Raw genomic sequence first — 18,627 nt, forward strand, 5'->3', positions numbered from 1 at the left:
AATCTTCACAACAGGAGCAATAAACAACATCATAATAAATGAAGAAAAAATTGAAGTTGTCAAAAATTTTACTTTACTTAGATCCATTATCAACACTCATGGAAGCAGCAGTCAAGAAATCAGATGCCATACTGCACTGGGCCAATCTGCTGAAAAGACCTCTTTAAAGTGTTGAAGTGCAAAGATGTCACTTTGAAGACTATGGTGCTCCTAACCCAAGCCATGGTATTTTCAATTGCCTCATGTGTGCAAATGCTGGACAGTAAATAAGGAAAACCAAATTAATGCATTTGAATTGTGTTATTAGTGAAGAATATAAAAAATGCCATAGACTGCCAGAAGAATGAACAAATTTACCCCAGAAGAAGTGCAGCTAGAATGCTCCTGCGAGAATGGCCAGACTTTGTCTCACATATTTTGGTCATGTGGTCAGGAGGAACCAGTCCTTGGAGAAGGATATCATGCTTGGTAAAGTGGAAGATCAGAGAAAAAGGGGAAGACCCTTAATGAGATGCAATGGCTGCAACAGGCTCAAGCATAGCAAGGATTTGAGGACAGTGCAAGACAGGGCAGTTGTGATAGTTGGAGTTGTGTGTCAACTTGGCTGGACCACAACTCTGAGTGGTTTAAACAGTTGCCATGTGGGTTATTCCCATGATGAGATCGGATGTATATGTTTTGAGCAGCCAAGCTGTTGGAGGGGAGTTTCCCTAGGGGTGTGGCCTGCTTCCAATATGTTTATGGACATCCTGGGAAAATGAGACACTTTTCTGTGGATGTGGATCCTGTTGTGCTGCCTACAACAGTCCGTGAGCAAACAATCCACCATTCGGTCTGGTGATCTTGGATTCGTCATTCGTTGGAATCAACAGCCAGTATACTGCCTGGCAATCTTGAGCTCGTCAGTCCCTGAAGCTGTGTGAGTCAGGAAAAGCCTCCAACTTGATGTTTGATCCAAGAACTTGGGACTCGCCAGCTTTTATAAGTGTATGAGCCATTTTCCTAAGATAAATTTTTCTCTCTCTCTCTTTCATATAAACTTTACTGGTTTTGCTTCTCTAGAGAACCCAGCCTAATATAGTAGTGTTTTGTTCTGTTGTACACAGGGTCACTATGAGTTGGAATCACCTCAATGGCACCTAAAAACAACAACAACAACTTGTATTATTTGCTCAGCATACAGATTGAACAAGTATGGTGAAAGGTTACAACCTGGTGCACACCTTGCCAGATTTTACACCATGCAGTATCCCCTTGTTCTCTTTGGTCTATGTTCCTCATGAGTACAATTTAAATGTTTTGGAATTCCCATTTTTTGCAATGTTATCCATAATTTGTTATGATTCACTAGTCGAATGCCTCTGCATCATCAATAAAACACAAGTAAACATCTTTCTGGTATTTTTTTGCTTTCAGCCAAGATCCAGCCGACATCAGCAATGATAACTCTTGTTCCACATCCTCGTCTGAATCTGGCTTGAATTTCTGGCAGCTCCCTGTCAATATACTGCTGCCACAATTTTTGAATTATCTTTAGCAAAATTTTACTTGTGTGTGATATTAATGATGATGTTCAATACTTTCCACATCCTGTTGGATTATCTTTCTTTGGAAAGGATACAAATAATGGATCTCTTCCAGTCAGTTGGCCAGGTAGCCATCTTCCAAATTTCTTGGCATAAATGAGTGAGCACCTCTAGTGCTCCATTCACTTTTTTTTTTTTTTTTTTTTTAACCTCAATGGGTATTCTGTCAATTCCTGGAGCGTTGTTTTTCACCAATATCTTCAGTGCAGCTTGGACTTCTTCATTCATTACTATTGGATCTTGATCGCATGCTACCTCCTGAGATGGTTGAACATCAGCCAATTCATTTTGGTACAGTGATTATGTATTCCTTCCATCTTTTTTTGATGCTTCCTGAATCATTCAATATTTGCCCATAGAATCCTTCAATATTGTACCTCGAGGCTTGAATTTTTTCTCCAGTTCTTTCAGCTTGAGAAATGCCTAGCATGTTCTTCCTTTTTGATTTTCTATCCCCAATAACAATGTGTAAATGGGTGGTGGCTGCAGAAATTCCAGCATGTCTCAATTCAGTGTTTGGAAAGGCAAGAGTGGAATGGATCATAATTAAGAGAATTAGTCTTTGTTCTCATATAATACTTTGAGGGATAACTGATGGTCGAAGATATCCTTCTAGGAGAGGAGGAGACAGAACACAAATCAGGCTGCTTCTCTGCCATTTGATTCAGCAATCCCATTACTACGTATATATCCTAAAGAAGTGAAAGCCAGGACAAGAACATGGAGATGCACACCCATGTTCATTGCAGCACTATTTACAATAGCAAAAAGATGGAAATAACCTAGGTGTCCATCAACAGAAGTATAGATAACCAAACTATGGTACCTACACACAATGGAATGCTATGCAACACAAAATAATAATGTAGAATCTGCAAAACACCACATAACGTGGATGAACTTGGAGGACATTATGCTGAGTGAAATAAGTCAATCACAGAAGGACAAATATTAGTCATTATTATAAAAAGTCAAGGAAAGGTTTATATATGGAAGGAAACTTTCTTTGTTGATTACCAGGGGTAGGAAGGGAGGAGAGGGAACATCAAAAAAATTTTTCAATCCTGCACAAACAAAACTAAGAGTCATGCCCTCATGCATGATTCCACTAAGTTGAGGCTACTCCATACTGGAGTAGAGAGGGATGGGGTCACCATAGTTCTTTGAGAATTTACTATGTGTAAGGTGCTCGGCGTACAATTATAGGAGAGTCTGTTTGTAATTTCTTCAGTTTCAGAGTTTATTTTCCATTCAGCAATGGTGTATCTGTGCCAGGTACTGAGTCATGATTCCTAGAAATACAGCCTGGGATGGGGATTTTTGTACATGTGACTTTATTAAGGGCAGGTTCTCAGAAGGAAAACTTTTTGGGAAATGAGAAACAGGGAGCAGGGAAAAGAGCTAACTAAGCAAGAATGTGGTCTCAGATGGAGTCTAGCCTCAGCATGATCCCATGGGGAACTCTGGAAGATGAATGGCACCGAAGAGTTGGTCCCATCTTGTACCCCTGCATCAATCATTGGCTGTGATCCCCACCTTGCGGGGAGGAGGGAAGATGTGTATAACCTTCTCAATGAGACAGTTCCTGTCATCTGAGGGACACTACCTGGTAAAGGGGACCTCAGTGGAGTATACATTGTAGTGGATATATGCTGGTGAAGAAAAGATGTGATTCTTTGCCTCAAGGAATTAGACTTTAGTGACAAGTTGTGTTATGTGTTATGTGTCACCTTCCTCCAAAAAAAATACATGCTTTGAGAATGACCAACAAAGAGTCTGGCTTTAGTCTGGGAGAGAAGGAATTTGAAGGGTAAGCAAGAGTTAGCTATGAACGGAAAGGAGATGAGAGAGGCTTCCAGGCAGAGTGTGCCATGAGGATAGGAGAATAAGAGATTCTCCCTTGCCTGTGCTCTGTGTGGAATGTGTTAAGGAAGCAAAGACAACTGCCTCAGATGGCTTGCACATGCTGACTGAAAATGGGTTTCTGTTCTTGGTGCTACTAAAGGTTGTTTCACTGTGGGAGAATAACTGACTTCCTGGGATGTCCCTTGGCTTCTTGGTTCCAAACCACGAGTCCCATGCTTGTTGACCCTGGTCCTCATTCCTGATGCTCACCCATCATCACTTGCTGGGAATACCACTGCAAGTCCAGCGCCACCTGACGGTCTCATCTGTTTCTGTTGTTGTTGTTGTTGTTATGTGCTGTCGAGTCGGACCTGACTCATAGTGACCCCTCCTTGGGTTTCTGAGGCAGTATCACTATGGCATCTGTTCCCAGTAGCCATCTTTTTGGCTGCTGTTGCTTTTGGGCATTTTTGGCATTGCCACCAACTCAGTGTTACGTTCTTTGTCCATAGGGTCGCTCTGAGTCGGAGCTGACTCAACGGCACCTAATAACAACAACCAACTCATCAGGGAAGTATAAAGGAACACCCTGGTCCCCCAGGTTCAACTTACTGCTACCTTGGTTGTGGGACTGGTTCCCCTGATCCAGGTTTCAGAACATGGAAGGAGCCTTGTTCTTGCATTTTTATCATTCTGGCATGTCAAGAGTATGGCCCCTGCTGGTCAGCATGTTATTTATTTATTTATGTTTTTTTTTTTTTTCCAATTTTTATTGTGATTTGGGTGAAAGTTTACAGAGCAAATTCATTTCCCATACAGCATTTCATACACATTTTGTTTCATGACACTGGCTACACCCCACAATGTAACAGCTCTCTTCCCACTTCCTCCCTGTAGTTACCTCTTCCCTGTGTCCCTCACTCCCATATACTCCTGCCCCGCAAGCTATCTCCCTGTGCAAACTCTACCCTTCTGTTCTCCCATGATTGATTGACTGATTGATTGACTGATGACTCCAAGGAGTGTATGTATCTACCTGATGTAAACGTTCACTCCCTATGCCTGTCTATTCTTTGGCTGGAAGCCATAGGAGTGAGTTCAGTTCCAGACCTGAAGGGTAAGGGTAACTAGGGGCCGTAGTCTTTGGGGTCTCACCAAGCTCTATCAGACCAGGAAACCTGGTCTCTCTTTTTTTTTTTTTTATGATTTTGAGTTTTGTTCCACATTGTTCTCCCATTCTATCTGGGATCTCCTGCACGTTGGTCAGCATTTAAAAATCTCCATCACGTAGCCTTGGTCTCAAGGCTGTGGATGTTGTTTGGGTGTGCTCAGACAGCTTCACTCTCTAACCTCCAGGAGGACAAACTCATGTCCAGAGTTCCCCCAGGGTCCTTTGCGGGCTGCCAGTGAGACTGGAGGCCAGTTGTGCCCCCTTGAGGTAGAGGGCTCCATAAGGCTCATTTGTGTGATTCTGTCTTTCCTACCATGACTTTGGGTAGTTCTCCACTAAGACATCCTTTCTGGCCTCTTCATCCCCACAGCCTGGAAACGGTCCCTCTCCCATCCTCCTGCTCCAGTCCCAAGACCAATTAATTTCCTGAGAGGATTAAGTGTCCCTCAGGATGATTGGTTGTGAGATTTCCTGTTTCCCTCAGAGGAAAGCGCCTAAGGCACTTTACTGCTAACCAGGAGGCTGGCGGTTCAAACCCACCAGCCACTCCCCGGAAGGAAGGCTGGGCAATCTACTTCCATAGTGATACTGCCTCAGAAACCCAGGGAGGGGTTGCTATGAGTCAGATCCAACTCCACGTCAATGGTTGCGTTTTTGCGTTCAGAGGAAAGCTTCAGATGACCATGGTATGGCTTGGCCTCCATGGCTCCCACAGACAAACAAAAGTGTCTGGCTTTGTTACATTTCCCAAGGTCTAGGTTATTCAGTTTTTGTTACACTAGTAAAAATTAGCCCATTGCTTTGAAAAAGCTGTCTTAGGTAGCTGTTTATACAACAAAACCCACCCCAAAACTCAGAGGCTTAAAACAATTTCTTGTTTGTGTGTCTGCAGACTGGCTAGGAGTTGGCTCATCTAGCTTGGGCTTGGCTGGCTACAGGTAGGGTCCAGGTCTGCTTCCCATGTTTCTCACATTCCATGGCCAGTGGGCTACACTGGGGCCTGCTGTTCTTATGGAGAAAGCAGATGCACAAAAAGGAATTCCAATTTTAAGCTTTTGCTTGCATCAGTGAGGCTAGGACACACCACCTATGGGGTGATGGGGGAGTGAATGTTTGCTGATAATAATCTGTGTGGGAGCAGACTTTAGAAGTAAGTGAGCTAACTGATTGAACACACATAGTTTTCTTTGTCCCTTCCTGCAACCTGACTAACAGATTGTAAAGTAATTTAAGAGGCATAAGCCTATGTGGATAAAGAGCAAAACAGAGAGAAAGGCAGGCAAGATGTCAGTATTTTGGCAGTTAGAAAGCAGATGAATGGGCAGGAACTGAGCAGACTAGAGAAAGTTGAGATCACCAGGGGTAAAAAGACATTCCTATGATTGTCATTTCTAGAAGAAGATCATGTACATAGGACCAGAAATCAGAATGGCATCAGGCATTTAAACACCAGCACTGGTAGCAAGAAGACAATATAGCAATGTCCTAAAAAATTCTGAGGGAAAATGATTTCTGATGTAGAAACTTACATCTGTTCCAAATGATTATCCAGTGAGATTGTTGAATAGATATTTTCAGGCATACAATGTCTCAAAAACTTGACCGTGCCCACACTCTTTCTTAGGTAGCTATTGAAGGATGTGCTTCAGCAAAATAAGGGATTAAATTTTAAAAAGAGGACAATATGGGACTCAAGAAGTAGGATTAAACACAGGAGAGAGGAGACAAGATAGTATGCCCCTAAATAAAGATAGTAACCATCTAATCTGGAACTAGAGGACAGGTTGCTCCAGGAGAGATGTCTTCAGAAGAAAAGAAAATCGACACTCTGCTTGTTTAAACATAATCAAAATAAATGTTCAGTTTTGTTGGAAGCTTTGGGATTAGATTAAGAACTGGTGCCTAAAAAAAAACCAAACAAATGCCAAAACAAAGTAATCACTAACTCCAGGAAACACAAAAAATTGAACGATAATATTTACACGATTGTGATAATATGAACACTTTGTATTGATTTCAGATAGTGATTTAGCTCTACTGGAAAGATAAAAAGAGGGGCAATGTATGTTTGTATATGAAAGAGAGAGAGAAAGAGAGGTGGTAAGAAAGCTAACTCCTTGATTCCACAGCAGAAAATCCACAGAGAGCATCTAAACAGAAAAGTGTTTCTGTTTAGAGGTAAATACAAGAGAGAAGTAATAAAAATAATTAAAAGTAGTTGACTCGGAAGCGGAGAAGCATAAAGAAGAGTATTTATTACAAGTTTAAGTTTGTTTTACCTTTAAAACTATATTCTATAGTATTTAGATTTAACAAAATTATTTCGTTTCTTTTTTTTAAAATCAAGTTGGTATAGGCTTATATTTGTGGAGATCAGAAATCTACCCTTCCAGGATGAATGAAAAACCAATTTCCTAATGTTAGTTACGTGGATGAATTTTTGTGGCTTGAGATAAAATTTCCAATGACAGCATCAACCACAGAGTCAGAAAGTTCTGAACCTCGTGCATTTTAGATGGACGTGTTTTACACCAATGCGTCATCAGACTTTAATGTGCACATGAATCTCCTGGGGTTGGATTCTCTGGAGCATCTTGTTAAAACACAGATTCTGATTCATTGTGGGGGGGTAGGACTGGAAAAGTGTATTTCTAACAAGCTTTCAGGGGATTTCCAAGCCCACAGTTTAAGGAACAAGGCTCTCAAACATTGATGTACAGGAGACAGCTGGGGGAGGTGGTAGGGAGAAGAAGCTGGGGCAATGGCACCTGATGTATCGAGATGCCTTAGGCTATCATTGTCGGGTGCCAACGACTCATTTCCAATTCACAGAGACCCTACATACAACAGAGCAAAACACTGCCCACTCCTGGGCATCCTTATAATCATTGCTATGCTTTGCCTGGCATTATTGTAGCCACTGTGTTAATCAATCTTGCTGAGAGTCTTCCTCTTTTTTGCTTACCCTCTACTTTTCCAAGCATGATGTCTTTCTTCAGGGACTGGTCCCTCCTGATAACATGTCCAAAGTACGTGAGGCAAAGTCTCACCATCCTTACTTCTAAGGAGAGTTCTGGCTCTACTTCTTCCAAGACAGATTTGTTCGTTCTTCTGGCAGTCCATGGTATATTTAATATTCTTTGCCAACATCATAATTCAAATGCACCAAGTCTTCTCTGGTCTTCCCTATTCATTGTCCAGCATTTGCATGCATATGAAATGATTGAAAATATCATGGCTTGAGGCAGGAGCACCTTAGTCTTCAAAGTGATATCTTTGCTCTTGGGAGTTCTCATCACTGTTCACCTTCCTCAGCCCCTGGGAGGGAGGGCACCAAGTGAGGAGTGATCCTCCCTCAACACTGGGTACAGAAGATGAGGAGACAGAGACAAGTATAGAGTCCACTACTTATTTCTTTATTTGTGCAGCCAGACACACAGCCTCCTTTCTTTTCCTTTGTATTATTTGTCAATTCTATCCACGTATGTGGGAACAAGAAGACTAAGTTAAAATGCTTTCTCCATCTTTAATTCATCTGGTTAATCTAGAGGCTCACCCGAACCAAATATTACCTCATTTCATCATCGCTACAACCCTATGAGGAGCTCTGGTGGTGTAGTGCCTAAGGCATTTGACTGCTAACCAGAAGGCTGGTGGTTCAAACCCACCAGCCACTCGTCAGAAGGAAGATTGGACAATCTACTTCTGTAGTGATATCACCTTGGAAACCCAAGGAGGGGTCACTATGAGTCGCTATGAGTTGGATCCGACTCAACGGTAGTGAGTACAACCCTATGAGGAAGAAACTATGTTCCCATTTTATGACAGAACTGAGGCTCAGAGAGGTTAAATGACTGTCCAGAAATACCCAAACAAAACAAATGGCTGTAGCGGGATGTGAAATAGTGGCCTTAGTGCCTAAGGCACTTGACTGCTAACCATAAGGCTGGCGGTTCAAACCCACCAGCCACTCCTTGGAAAGAAAATTGGGCAATCTATTTCCGTAGAGATGCCGCCTCAGAAACCCAAGGAGTGGTCGCTATGAGTTGGATCCGACTCTATGGCAGTGAATTTGGTTTTGGTCTTTCTTGGCACCAAAGTTATCCAACCTCTACCCCTTCTTCTTCAAGCCCAGCCACTTAGCCACATGGGGTGGGGATGCCGGACCTGGCAGGAGATTCCCAGTCCAACACTTAACTATGAGCCCTTTGGGGTATGCCTCCACCCCACTTGCTCAGTGCTGCTTTGGTAGGCAGTCTAACCCCCATGAAGACATGACAGATCTTCCATCTGGCACTAAATACCTGGGCACAAACACCTGTGGAGCCATCACCTCCGGAATCTACTTCCAGGGTCCATGCCTTGGCAGCCCCAAGTACCCAGTGACAAAGACCAGAGGTGGTAGCCAAGGCTGGGGAGCTCTGAGAAGGCTGAGGGAATGAGAGAGTAAGAGAAGGTGTTGAGGGACACAGGAGGCATAGAGGAGTGCAGAGGGATGCAAAGGGGTGCTGAGGATTGTAATAGCGCAGAGAGGATAGGGGTGCTGGGGGGGAAGACAAGGGGGTCCAGGGGGTGTGTGCAGAGGGCACCAGCATGTCTAATCCAAGTCACTCTAGGGGCAAGTCTGCCATCTCCTCTTCCTCAAAACCAGATGCTATGCATCTGTCCTAAGGCATCTGACTGCTAACCAAAAGGCTGGCAGTTCAAACCCACCAGTCACTCCTGGGAAGGAAGATTGGGCAAAATACTTCCGTAGTGATGCCACCTCAGAAACCCAAGGAGGGGTCGCTATGAGTCAGGTTTTTTTTGTTGTTGTTGTTGTTGTTGTTGTTCCCGTGAATATATTATACACATTCTTTTTGAGCAGTAACTAGTGAACAGGTGCTGTTCTAGTGCCTGAGGTGCAATTCTGACCCATTGAGCACACAAAGCTCCTCTCGAAGAGTGCTAACCTCTCCCTAGGGGTGGAGCCTCACAGGGAATACAGAGCAAATAAGATCATCTCAGTCGGTGTTGAGTGCCTTGAAGACAATAATAAAACAGGGTGGGAGGATAGAGTTTGTGCAGGGTGATAGTGTTCACTTTAATCCGAGTGGTCTGGAAAAGGTTTTGGAAACAGATGACCTTGAAAGGAATCTGAATGATGGTTGGTTCACAGTAAGTGCAAAGGCACTGAGGCTGGATGGGGCTGGGGCTTTGGAGAAGTTAGAATGCCAGTGTGGCCGGACCACAACCAGAGCCAGGAGGAGTGGAGGGAGATGAGGTAGGAAAGCTGTAGGTAGGAAAGCACTTGACCATGTAGATCCTTACAGGGGAGCCCACTGGGGACTTCCAGCCAGGAGTAAAATGACACAACTTGGGTTCCGGGTGGAGAATGGCTTGGAGGGAGCAGGAATCTTGGGATGTCCTGTGCTTTCCTGTCCCCTCATCAGTCCCCTTTGCACTCCTCTGTGAAATTGGGATGCAGGTGGAGCTAGAAACAGGGAAGTAGCCGGATTAGGTTCTAGCGGGAGGGAGCCCTCAGCACTTCTTCGGACCTGCTTCTAGCTCCACTGGAGCCTGCCCCGGTCTCCCACGCCAGGAAAGCCACCGCCTGCAGTATGGTCCTGCCCCGGCCTCGCCCCGAACTTCAGGGGACCCCTTACTTTTAGAGCACCTTCCTTGAAATTGTCTAAGTCCCCTTCGGTGCTACGGACCTGACAGTGCCGTCTAGGAGGGGTGCTCCAAGAGGGGACCGGGTCCCACGCGGCTCTCGTCCCTGATACCGCTTTCGGGCGCTCTCTGGCCATTTACCTGGAGCGCTTGGGGTCAACCAGGTGCCTCGAGGAGCTTCGGGACTGGCTCCCACGTGGTGGTCCCGGCCGGTGGAAGGACTTAGTTCCAGGAGCGCGGTGCAGGATTCCTTTCGCGGGATTGGGTGAGATGGGGCCGCCAGAATGATGCTGACACGCTGATTTTGAGTGATTCAAATTGTTCAGGCAGAAGCTCCGCGACAAAAACTCGCCCAGGGCCCCACGCACTCGAGGGGCTTCCCGACCACCTCTGGAAGGGCATATGCTGAAGGCACCATCTCCTTATCCGGCTCCTAGCGAGGGCAAAGCGCCCATCAGAGGCACACAGCGGACGCGTATTCTTCCTTCTAGGGAACGGGGCACCCAAATGGGGCTCCGGAGGGGGATGGGAAAAGTCGCGCTCTCTGAAAGCCGAGGGTCTGTGGCTGCCGGCTCCGTGAGGAGCAGGAAGCGGACTAGGGGTAAGGGCGAGCGCGGGTCAAACCTCTGCCTCCGGCCACGGCCCTGCCGGCTGGGTATCTGCTCCCGGCTTCTCCCTTTGATTATGTAAGCCCGGAACGTGGCAGCCTGGCGCGCAAAAAACGGAGGGGAGGAGAAGGGAGGAAAAAGAAAAGAAGGGAGGAGGGGCCGAGGTGGGGGTGGGGAAGCGTGGGGCCCTAGGGTTGTCCTTCCTAAGGTTTCCTGGAGGGCCAGTTCACGCCCTCTCCCGAGCCCCTTCCCTCGCCTCAGTTTACCTTCACTCTTTATATCGTTTAGCAAACTCGCTCGGGATGGATTTTTCCCTCTAGGATTGTAGATTCCTTCCTAAAGTTTTCGGTTTGGGTACTTTGGCCAAGTCAGTTAGTCCCTGTGAGTCTCAGTTTACCACTTTGTAAATTGAGGTTTCATTGCGAGGTCACGGGCAAAGCGCCCAGGCGCTTCATGTATGATACACAGTAGATGCCCACTATGGAACCTCAAGATTAAGTAAAATTGACCATGCCGAGGGGCACTGCCGACTGACTAGTCAGCTCGGTACATCTGGAGAAGGAGAGGCAGGATCCGTGGGTGCAGGGACCCGGGGCGGCCCGGGCCGCGCCCCGCCCCACTGCTGCTCTGGACTCCTCGGGGGTCGGCCCCTCTTGCTCCGCCCGCGCCCTCCCCCACTCTCGGCGTCCCGCGGCCCCAACCCGGCTGTGGGCGGGTCGGAGGACGCAGGGGGCGTGAGGCGCTGGCGGGCAGGAAGGGGCGGGGGGCTCCCGAGCACCGCGCAGGAAGAGAAAAGTCCGCAGACCGCCCGTGCGCGCAGACTACCTCTTCACCCGCGCTATGTGGAGTCTGCTGTTCGCCCTGGCCGCGTGCGCGCCTGCCGTCGGCCCAAGTCTAGGGGCGGCCGACGCCTCAGTGCTGGGTCTTGCGCCACCCGCGACCACTGAAGCCTCGGTCTCGACCCCCGCTCCGCAAAGCAACCCGGCACGGCCACCCGCGGAGAAAGGGAACGGTGAGTTCCCGGACCGAGAACCGGTTCTCTGCAATTCGGTTCACCCCAAACCCCTACCACCTCCGGTGTGACGATCCCTCGCGCGCGTACACACACACACACACAGAAACACACACTCACTCCCGCGCACACACACGCACTCTCATTCCCGCGCGCGCGCACACACACACACACACACAAACACACACTCAGTGGTGCGCCCTCCTCGCCTGGCGCTATGGCTGCTGACTCAGCAGCGCCTGTTCCCCTCCCGACCGAGTCAGCATTCCCGGGATGGGCTGTAGTGAAATTCGGCCTCTTCCAGCCCTACCAGTACTAGTTGCCGTCCAGTCGATTTCGAATTCTTGACGACCTCGTGTGTGTCAGAGTAGGACTGTGCTGCACAGGGTTTTCAGTGGCTGGCTTTTCTGAATTAGATAGCCAAGCCTATTTTTGCGGTGCCTCTGGGTGGAATAGAACCTCCAACTTCTCTATTAACCGTTTGCATCATTCAGGGACTCCTTCCCGTCCAAAGCCTTCCCTTTCCACCGAGGAGGCAACTGAGGCCTGGTAGCTGGAGGAGAGGAAGAAAGGTGCAGAGCTGAACTATGTAGGAGAGAGCTTGAAGGCTATGGGTAGAGGGAGAGAACAAGAAAAAGGAAGGGAGAGTGAGGGAGAGCAGTTTTTGCTGAGGCTGCTGGGAAAAATGACACACTGTCTGGGGAAGGGAAGAGGCAAGCTGCCTGGCCTTCCAACCTTCAAATGTGGGTACATAGAGGAGGAAGGCAAGGGGTTGCAGTCAAGAAGGGCTTCTCAGAGGATTCATGTAGAACTGGATCCTGAAGGGTGGAGACTCTGAGTCAGGAAGACTGAAGAGACAAGGCAGCCAAGGAGGAGGAAAAAGCATGTGCAAAGGCACTGGGGCACCAGGTGGAAAATGTGCAGCATGTTCCAGAGGCAGCTTTGGAGCCTGGATGGGTAGGGAGCTGGTGGCACCTATCCTGTGCTAAAGGGTGAATCAGGACATAGGCCTTGCTCTGGAAAAACTGAGTGTCCGAGCAGACATGGATTTGAGGACAGGACATCTCAAGCCCAGAGGCCAGATACAATGATAGAGGTGGCACAGGGACAGGGACAGTGACGCATGAGACCCAGTCTGGAGCTAGAAAGGGCTCCCTGGAGGTCATCAGGGCTCAGATGTGAAGGAAGAATGGAATTAGACGACAAAGTCAGAGGTGGATGGTATTATGGGGAAGGGTCAGGCAGAGCAAAGTTCATGAGGTAAGGAACCAAACTCAGCTCTTAGGAGCAACCATACAGTTCCTGGAGGCTGGGTGTGGCTCTTCATTGGAAATGGTCAGAGGTGAGGCTGGCCACATGCACAGTCCTGTCAGGAAGGAGAAGGAAGAACCAAGGACATGGTTGGAGAGGCCATTTGGGGTCAGATTGCAGCCTAGAATGCTATGCTAAGGCCCTTAGATACCTGTGGTGGGGCCAGCTGTGAGCTTGCATGCGTTCTTGGGCTAGCAGAACTCTGCATCTGAGGTTTCATGCCGATGTTTCCCTGGTGCCTAGGGACTACAGGACAGAATGTCCGGATTCGAGTCATCAAGAAGAAAAAAGTCATCATGAAGAAAAGAAAGAAGATAACTGGCCCCAGTCCCCCAGTGACTGCCAATCCTGCAAAGACCTTTGACCCCCCTAAGGAGCAAAAACCAGGTACCACCCCGCCAGTAGTCCAGCCTAGACTTGCAGCCCCTGGCACTCGCACTGAGATAGCCCTTGGTCTCATGGGCATAGGCATGCCCGAAGGTTGCCTAGCACCTGGGCAAGCTTAGGCTCAGCTTCCCACCTGCCCTGACTACCCTCTCTTTGCTCTTTGCCCCAGACTGTCCTCCTTTGGGCCTGGAATCCCTACGAGTTTCAGACAGCCAGCTTGAGGCATCCAGCAGCCAGTCCTTTGGTCTTGGACCACACCGAGGACGGCTCAACATCCAGGTCAGCAACCGTGGTGCAGATCCTGAGTCTTAGGGGCAGACAAGGTGACCCCTGGGGCCTGTTCCCTTGCCCCCTCCCTGCCCTGGCCCACTCCACTGTGCCCACCATTGACCTTGTCCCCCTGTCCTGTGCCTTCAGTCAGGTCTGGAGGATGGTGATCTGTATGATGGTGCCTGGTGTGCTGAGCAGCAGGACGCCGAGCCGTGGCTTCAGGTGGATGCTCGGCACCCCACTCGCTTCTCAGGTGTTATCACACAGGGCAGGAACTCTATTTGGAGGTGAGGCAGTCTAGCAGATACAAGTGGGCTGGGTGGAAGCCCTGGGGGGCACTGGTGATCTCTCCCTACCTCTCTTCCAGGTACGACTGGGTCACATCATACAAAATCCAGTTCAGCAATGACAGTAGGAGCTGGTGGGGAAGCAGGAACCGCAGCACTGGCATGGACGCAGTGAGTGGGCCCACAGTGGCTGGGACCCTCTATGCTGGGAGTTGGGCACCCAGTCCACTAGAGAGGGCTCTTGTGGGCTGGGACTGTTCTGGGGACAAGGAGCAGATACCTGCTCGGGCATCCCAGTAGAAAGGGGGTTGCTGTCAGGATGAGTGACACCCAGCATGCCCATATCCTCCCCAGATTCCTCTACTTCCAGGTAGGTCCAGCTTTATGCTGCAGGTTCCTGCCTGGAACATCCCTTCTAGTAATGGGTCTGGTCCTTCTTGTATCATTTCTAGGCTATTTCATGGCTTTCACTTCCCCACCTCATAGACCCCTCCTTACCACTACTAAGCTATGGTGTGGGGTCCTGGCCAGCTTTAGGATTGGCTGCTCTGGACTCACATGACCATATTGGCCTAATCAACTGTGACTAAGTCAAAAAGCACGGCTCTCTGGGACTGCCCATCAGCAGGGGCTATGGGCAGGGGGCTCTGTGTTCGGTGTAGAATGCAAGTCTCCAGCCTGATCCCCCAGGGTGAATTATAAGATGAGCTTGGAGGCGTGAGCTCTTGCCCTGGGTTCTAGGCCAGACTGCTGGGGTTCAAACAACCCTAACAAAGGACTTGATGCCCCCAGATATTTCCAGCCAATTCAGACCAAGAGACCCCAGTGCTGAACCTCCTGCCGGAGCCCCAGGTAGCCCGTTACATTCGCCTGCTGCCTCAGACCTGGCTCCAGGGAGGTGCAGCTTGCCTCCGGGCAGAGGTCCTGGCCTGCCCAGTCTCAGGTGGGCTGTTGGGCAAGAGCTGGATGGGCAGGGCCTGGACACAGGTTGCACCTTCCACCGAGACCCTTGACCATGAACTCATCCTCTACCAGATCCTAATGGCCTGTTCCCTGGGGCCTCTGTACTGGAATCCTCTGATCCTCTGGATTTTCGGCATCACGATTATAAGGCCATGAGGAAGGTCAGCTATAACCCCTGAGACACAGAGGGCCTGCCCAGTTCAGGTCTCCTCCCCACCAGGGTACGCCCTGCTGTGGCAGCTCCCATGGCCCCCACTGTCTCACCCTTCCTTCTGTTGATCTCTAAGCTCTGTTACCATTTCCCTTGTTTTGGTGACTCTCCTCTTCTGACCCCTTCCCTGGGTCTGCTGCTAGTCCCCATCTGTGCTGTGCCATATACAGCCCCCCATCTGTCTGGACCACCACTAGCTTTTGTAAGTACTTCCATGGCCATCCATGGTCTGGCCCTGGGTCTAATCCTCTTATGCCGCATGTCATCCTACACCCTGGTTCAGCTGATGAAGCAGGTGAACGAGCAGTGCCCCAACATCACTCGCATCTACAGCATCGGAAAGAGCCACCAGGGCCTGAAGCTGTATGTGATGGAAATGTCGGACCGCCCTGGGGAGCATGAGCTGGGTACTCACGGCTGGGGTGGGAAGGGATGGGCATGGGCAGGGCTTTGAGTGTGAGCTGGTTGTGAGCCCCTGTGTGCTCTCAGGAGAGCCCGAGGTACGCTACGTGGCCGGTATGCACGGAAATGAGGCCCTGGGGCGGGAGTTGCTTCTGATGCTGATGCAGTATTTGTGCCGTGAGTTCCTCCGTGGCAACCCACGGGTGACCCGGCTGCTGACAGAGATGCGCCTTCACCTGCTGCCCTCCATGAACCCTGATGGCTATGAGACCGCCTACCGCCGGGTAGGCCACATGGCATGAGAATCATCCTATCCCATCTGACCTGGTGCCCAGAGCAGACCTGGCTTGAATAAGCCCCTTCCCTGGCAGGGCTCGGAGCTGGTGGGCTGGGTAGAAGGCCGCTGGAACTACCAGGGCATTGACCTTAACCACAACTTTGCTGACCTCAACACACCACTGTGGACTGCAGAGGATGATGGGTTGGTGCCTCACACTGTCCCCAACCATCACCTGCCACTGCCTACTTACTACACCTTGCCCAATGCCACTGTGAGTATTCGGGGGCAGTGCTAAAGGGCTACCTGGAGGAGCATTGTTCTGGCTCCTGACCTGTCTCTGTCCAGGTGGCTCCTGAAACACGGGCTGTGATCGAGTGGATGAAGCGGATCCCCTTTGTGCTAAGCGCCAATCTCCATGGGGGTGAGCTCGTGGTGTCCTACCCATTCGACATGACTCGAACCCCATGGGCTGCCCGTGAACTCACTCCCACTCCCGATGATCCTGTGTTTCGCTGGCTCAGCACTGTGTATGCTGGCACTAATCGGGCCATGCAGGACCCGGACCGCCGCACCTGCCACAACCAAGACTTCTCCTTGCATGGCAACATCATCAACGGGGCTGACTGGCACACTGTTCCTGGGAGTATGTGTCTTAAGAATGGAGGTAGCCCTTTCCCCATAGCCCTTTCCCCAATGAAGCAGTCTGCTGTTACATCACCAGTGTCAACTCCCACCCTAAAGGATCTCCCAGAAGAGGGTACCAGGAGGGTGGGGCTCCAACCCCGGCCCCTTTGGCTCCAGCATCTGTGGTATCCTAGGCATGAATGACTTCAGCTACCTACACACCAACTGCTTTGAAGTCACTGTAGAGCTATCCTGTGACAAGTTCCCGCATGAGAATGAGCTGCCTCAGGAGTGGGAGAACAACAAAGATGCCCTCCTCACCTACTTGGAACAGGTTAGACCTAAATCCCCTGGTCCCCAGCCTGCCTGAGTTACTCCTGACCATCTGCTCACCACTTACACTGCCTCTCCCACGAGGTCTTCTAAGGTCCAGCTAAATACTCATCCTTACAAGATGCCACGGACCACACTTGACATCAATTTGATTTAGAAAGATAAAGTACAGAAGGCACAGTTTGCTAGCCAGATAATTTAAGATGTGCTTCTCCAATGTGTAGTCCTGATAGCAGACTCTTCAGGGGTCCCTAGAGCCACCCAGGGCCCACGTTAGGTGAGTGCAAGAACTGACTCACATAGAACTTCATATTCTGTTGGAGCTTATATCTCTAGTGATGACTCCATAGGTATCACTTCAAGATTTCTACAAAAGATAAGCTCAATAACAAGAGTCACTGAACTTAAACCTAAAAAAAAAAAGAACAAAACAAAACATCAAGTTGATTCCATTCACAACGACTCTATAGGACAGGGCTCTTATAAATACATGCTAGGAAAGCATATCTTTAGGCTTCCCCAAGTTCAGTGAAAGAGCTCTGGTGGTGCTGTGGTTAAAGCATTTGGGCTGCTAACCAGAAGGTCGACAGTTCAAACCCACCAGCTTCTCCATGGGAGGAGGATGTGGCAGTCTGCTTCCAAAAAGATGATAGCCTTGGAAACCCTATGGGGCAGTTCTCTGTGTTGACTCACAGGCAGTGGGTTCCAGGTGTTTCTCTTCCTGTCCAGATGCAATTCATTACTCAGAAAGTATTTTTACAAGAATCATACTTACCTAGGAACATAGTAGATGTACCACCTTTATCAGGGAAGCATACCTAGAAAGTTAACTGAAGGTCACAATCTCATGCAGATAAAAACCAGTTTTGATGACCTTTCCCTACACAGGTGCGCATGGGTATTACAGGAGTTGTGCGGGACAAGGACACGGAGCTTGGGATTGCTGATGCTGTCATTGCCGTGGAGGGGATTAACCATGACGTAACAACAGGTGTCTGTAGAGTGGGGGTAAAGTGGGATGCTGGAGGGCTTTAGGCTGAGGATCTTTAAACCCTGATCTTGTCTTTCACTCCCCTCAGTTTGGGGTGGGGATTACTGGAGGCTGCTGACACCAGGGGACTATGTGGTGACTGCCAGTGCTGAGGGCTACCATTCAGCAACACGGAACTGTCAGGTCACCTTTGAAGAGGGCCCTGTTCCCTGCAATTTCCACCTCACCAAGACACCCAAACAGAGACTGCGAGAGCTGCTGGCAGCAGGGGCCAAGGTGCCCCCTGACCTTCGGAGGCGACTGGAGCGGCTGAGGAAACAGAGAAATTAGAAGAATTCTCCAGCTGAGATGCCCTATAGCCTTGGGCAGGCTGGACCTGTCCAGAACTGAAGGAAAGGGTGGAGAGAGGGGAGGGAGGGACTAGGGGAGAGGTGTTCAGGCTCATTAAAGCTATCTGGCACGTCAGCCAGTCTGCCTGTATTCTCTATGTCCCAGGTCCTCCCTGGGGCAAGCCTCAAGCCACCCCTCATCTCCTACACTACATACATTTGCCTGCTTGCCACTTGACTTCTGGAGACATGGCATAGAAAGAAAATCCCACCTAGACTCCTCTTGAGGAGCTCTGGTAGCGTCGTGCCTAAGGCACTTGACTACTAAACAGAAGGCTGGTGGTTCAAACCCACCAGCCACTCCT

At 49.2% G+C, this 18,627-nt stretch overlaps 1 protein-coding gene across 1 annotated transcript; it reads left to right on the forward strand.

Annotated features, from left to right (window-relative positions):
• The first annotated feature begins 11,702 nt into the window (after window positions 1–11,702).
• On the forward strand, window positions 11,703–18,263 carry CPXM1 (carboxypeptidase X, M14 family member 1). Its single transcript, XM_007960012.2, has 14 exons — window positions 11,703–11,874; window positions 13,429–13,572; window positions 13,742–13,851; window positions 13,990–14,129; window positions 14,210–14,300; window positions 14,922–15,072; window positions 15,165–15,253; window positions 15,587–15,710; window positions 15,793–15,989; window positions 16,077–16,256; window positions 16,331–16,628; window positions 16,804–16,943; window positions 17,831–17,933; window positions 18,022–18,263. Exons 1-14 carry the CDS (start codon window positions 11,703–11,705, stop codon window positions 18,261–18,263), a joined length of 2,181 nt encoding a protein of 726 aa, XP_007958203.1.
• Window positions 18,264–18,627: the final 364 nt, after the last annotated feature.

Source organism: Orycteropus afer, unplaced genomic scaffold (assembly GCF_000298275.1).
Source record: "Orycteropus afer afer isolate SDZICR_OR568_19922 unplaced genomic scaffold, OryAfe1.0 scaffold00020, whole genome shotgun sequence".
NCBI lineage: Eukaryota > Metazoa > Chordata > Mammalia > Tubulidentata > Orycteropodidae > Orycteropus > Orycteropus afer.

Bases quoted from the DNA above. Each gene is read 5' to 3' on its own strand.
- CPXM1 (XM_007960012.2), top strand. From the start codon at position 11,703: ATGTGGAGTCTGCTGTTCGCCCTGGCCGCGTGCGCGCCTGCCGTCGGC. The intron at 11,875-13,428 runs GTGAGTTCCCGG...CCTGGTGCCTAG, and splicing joins ACCCGCGGAGAAAGGGAACG to GGACTACAGGACAGAATGTC. The intron at 14,130-14,209 runs GTGAGGCAGTCT...CCTCTCTTCCAG, and splicing joins GGCAGGAACTCTATTTGGAG to GTACGACTGGGTCACATCAT.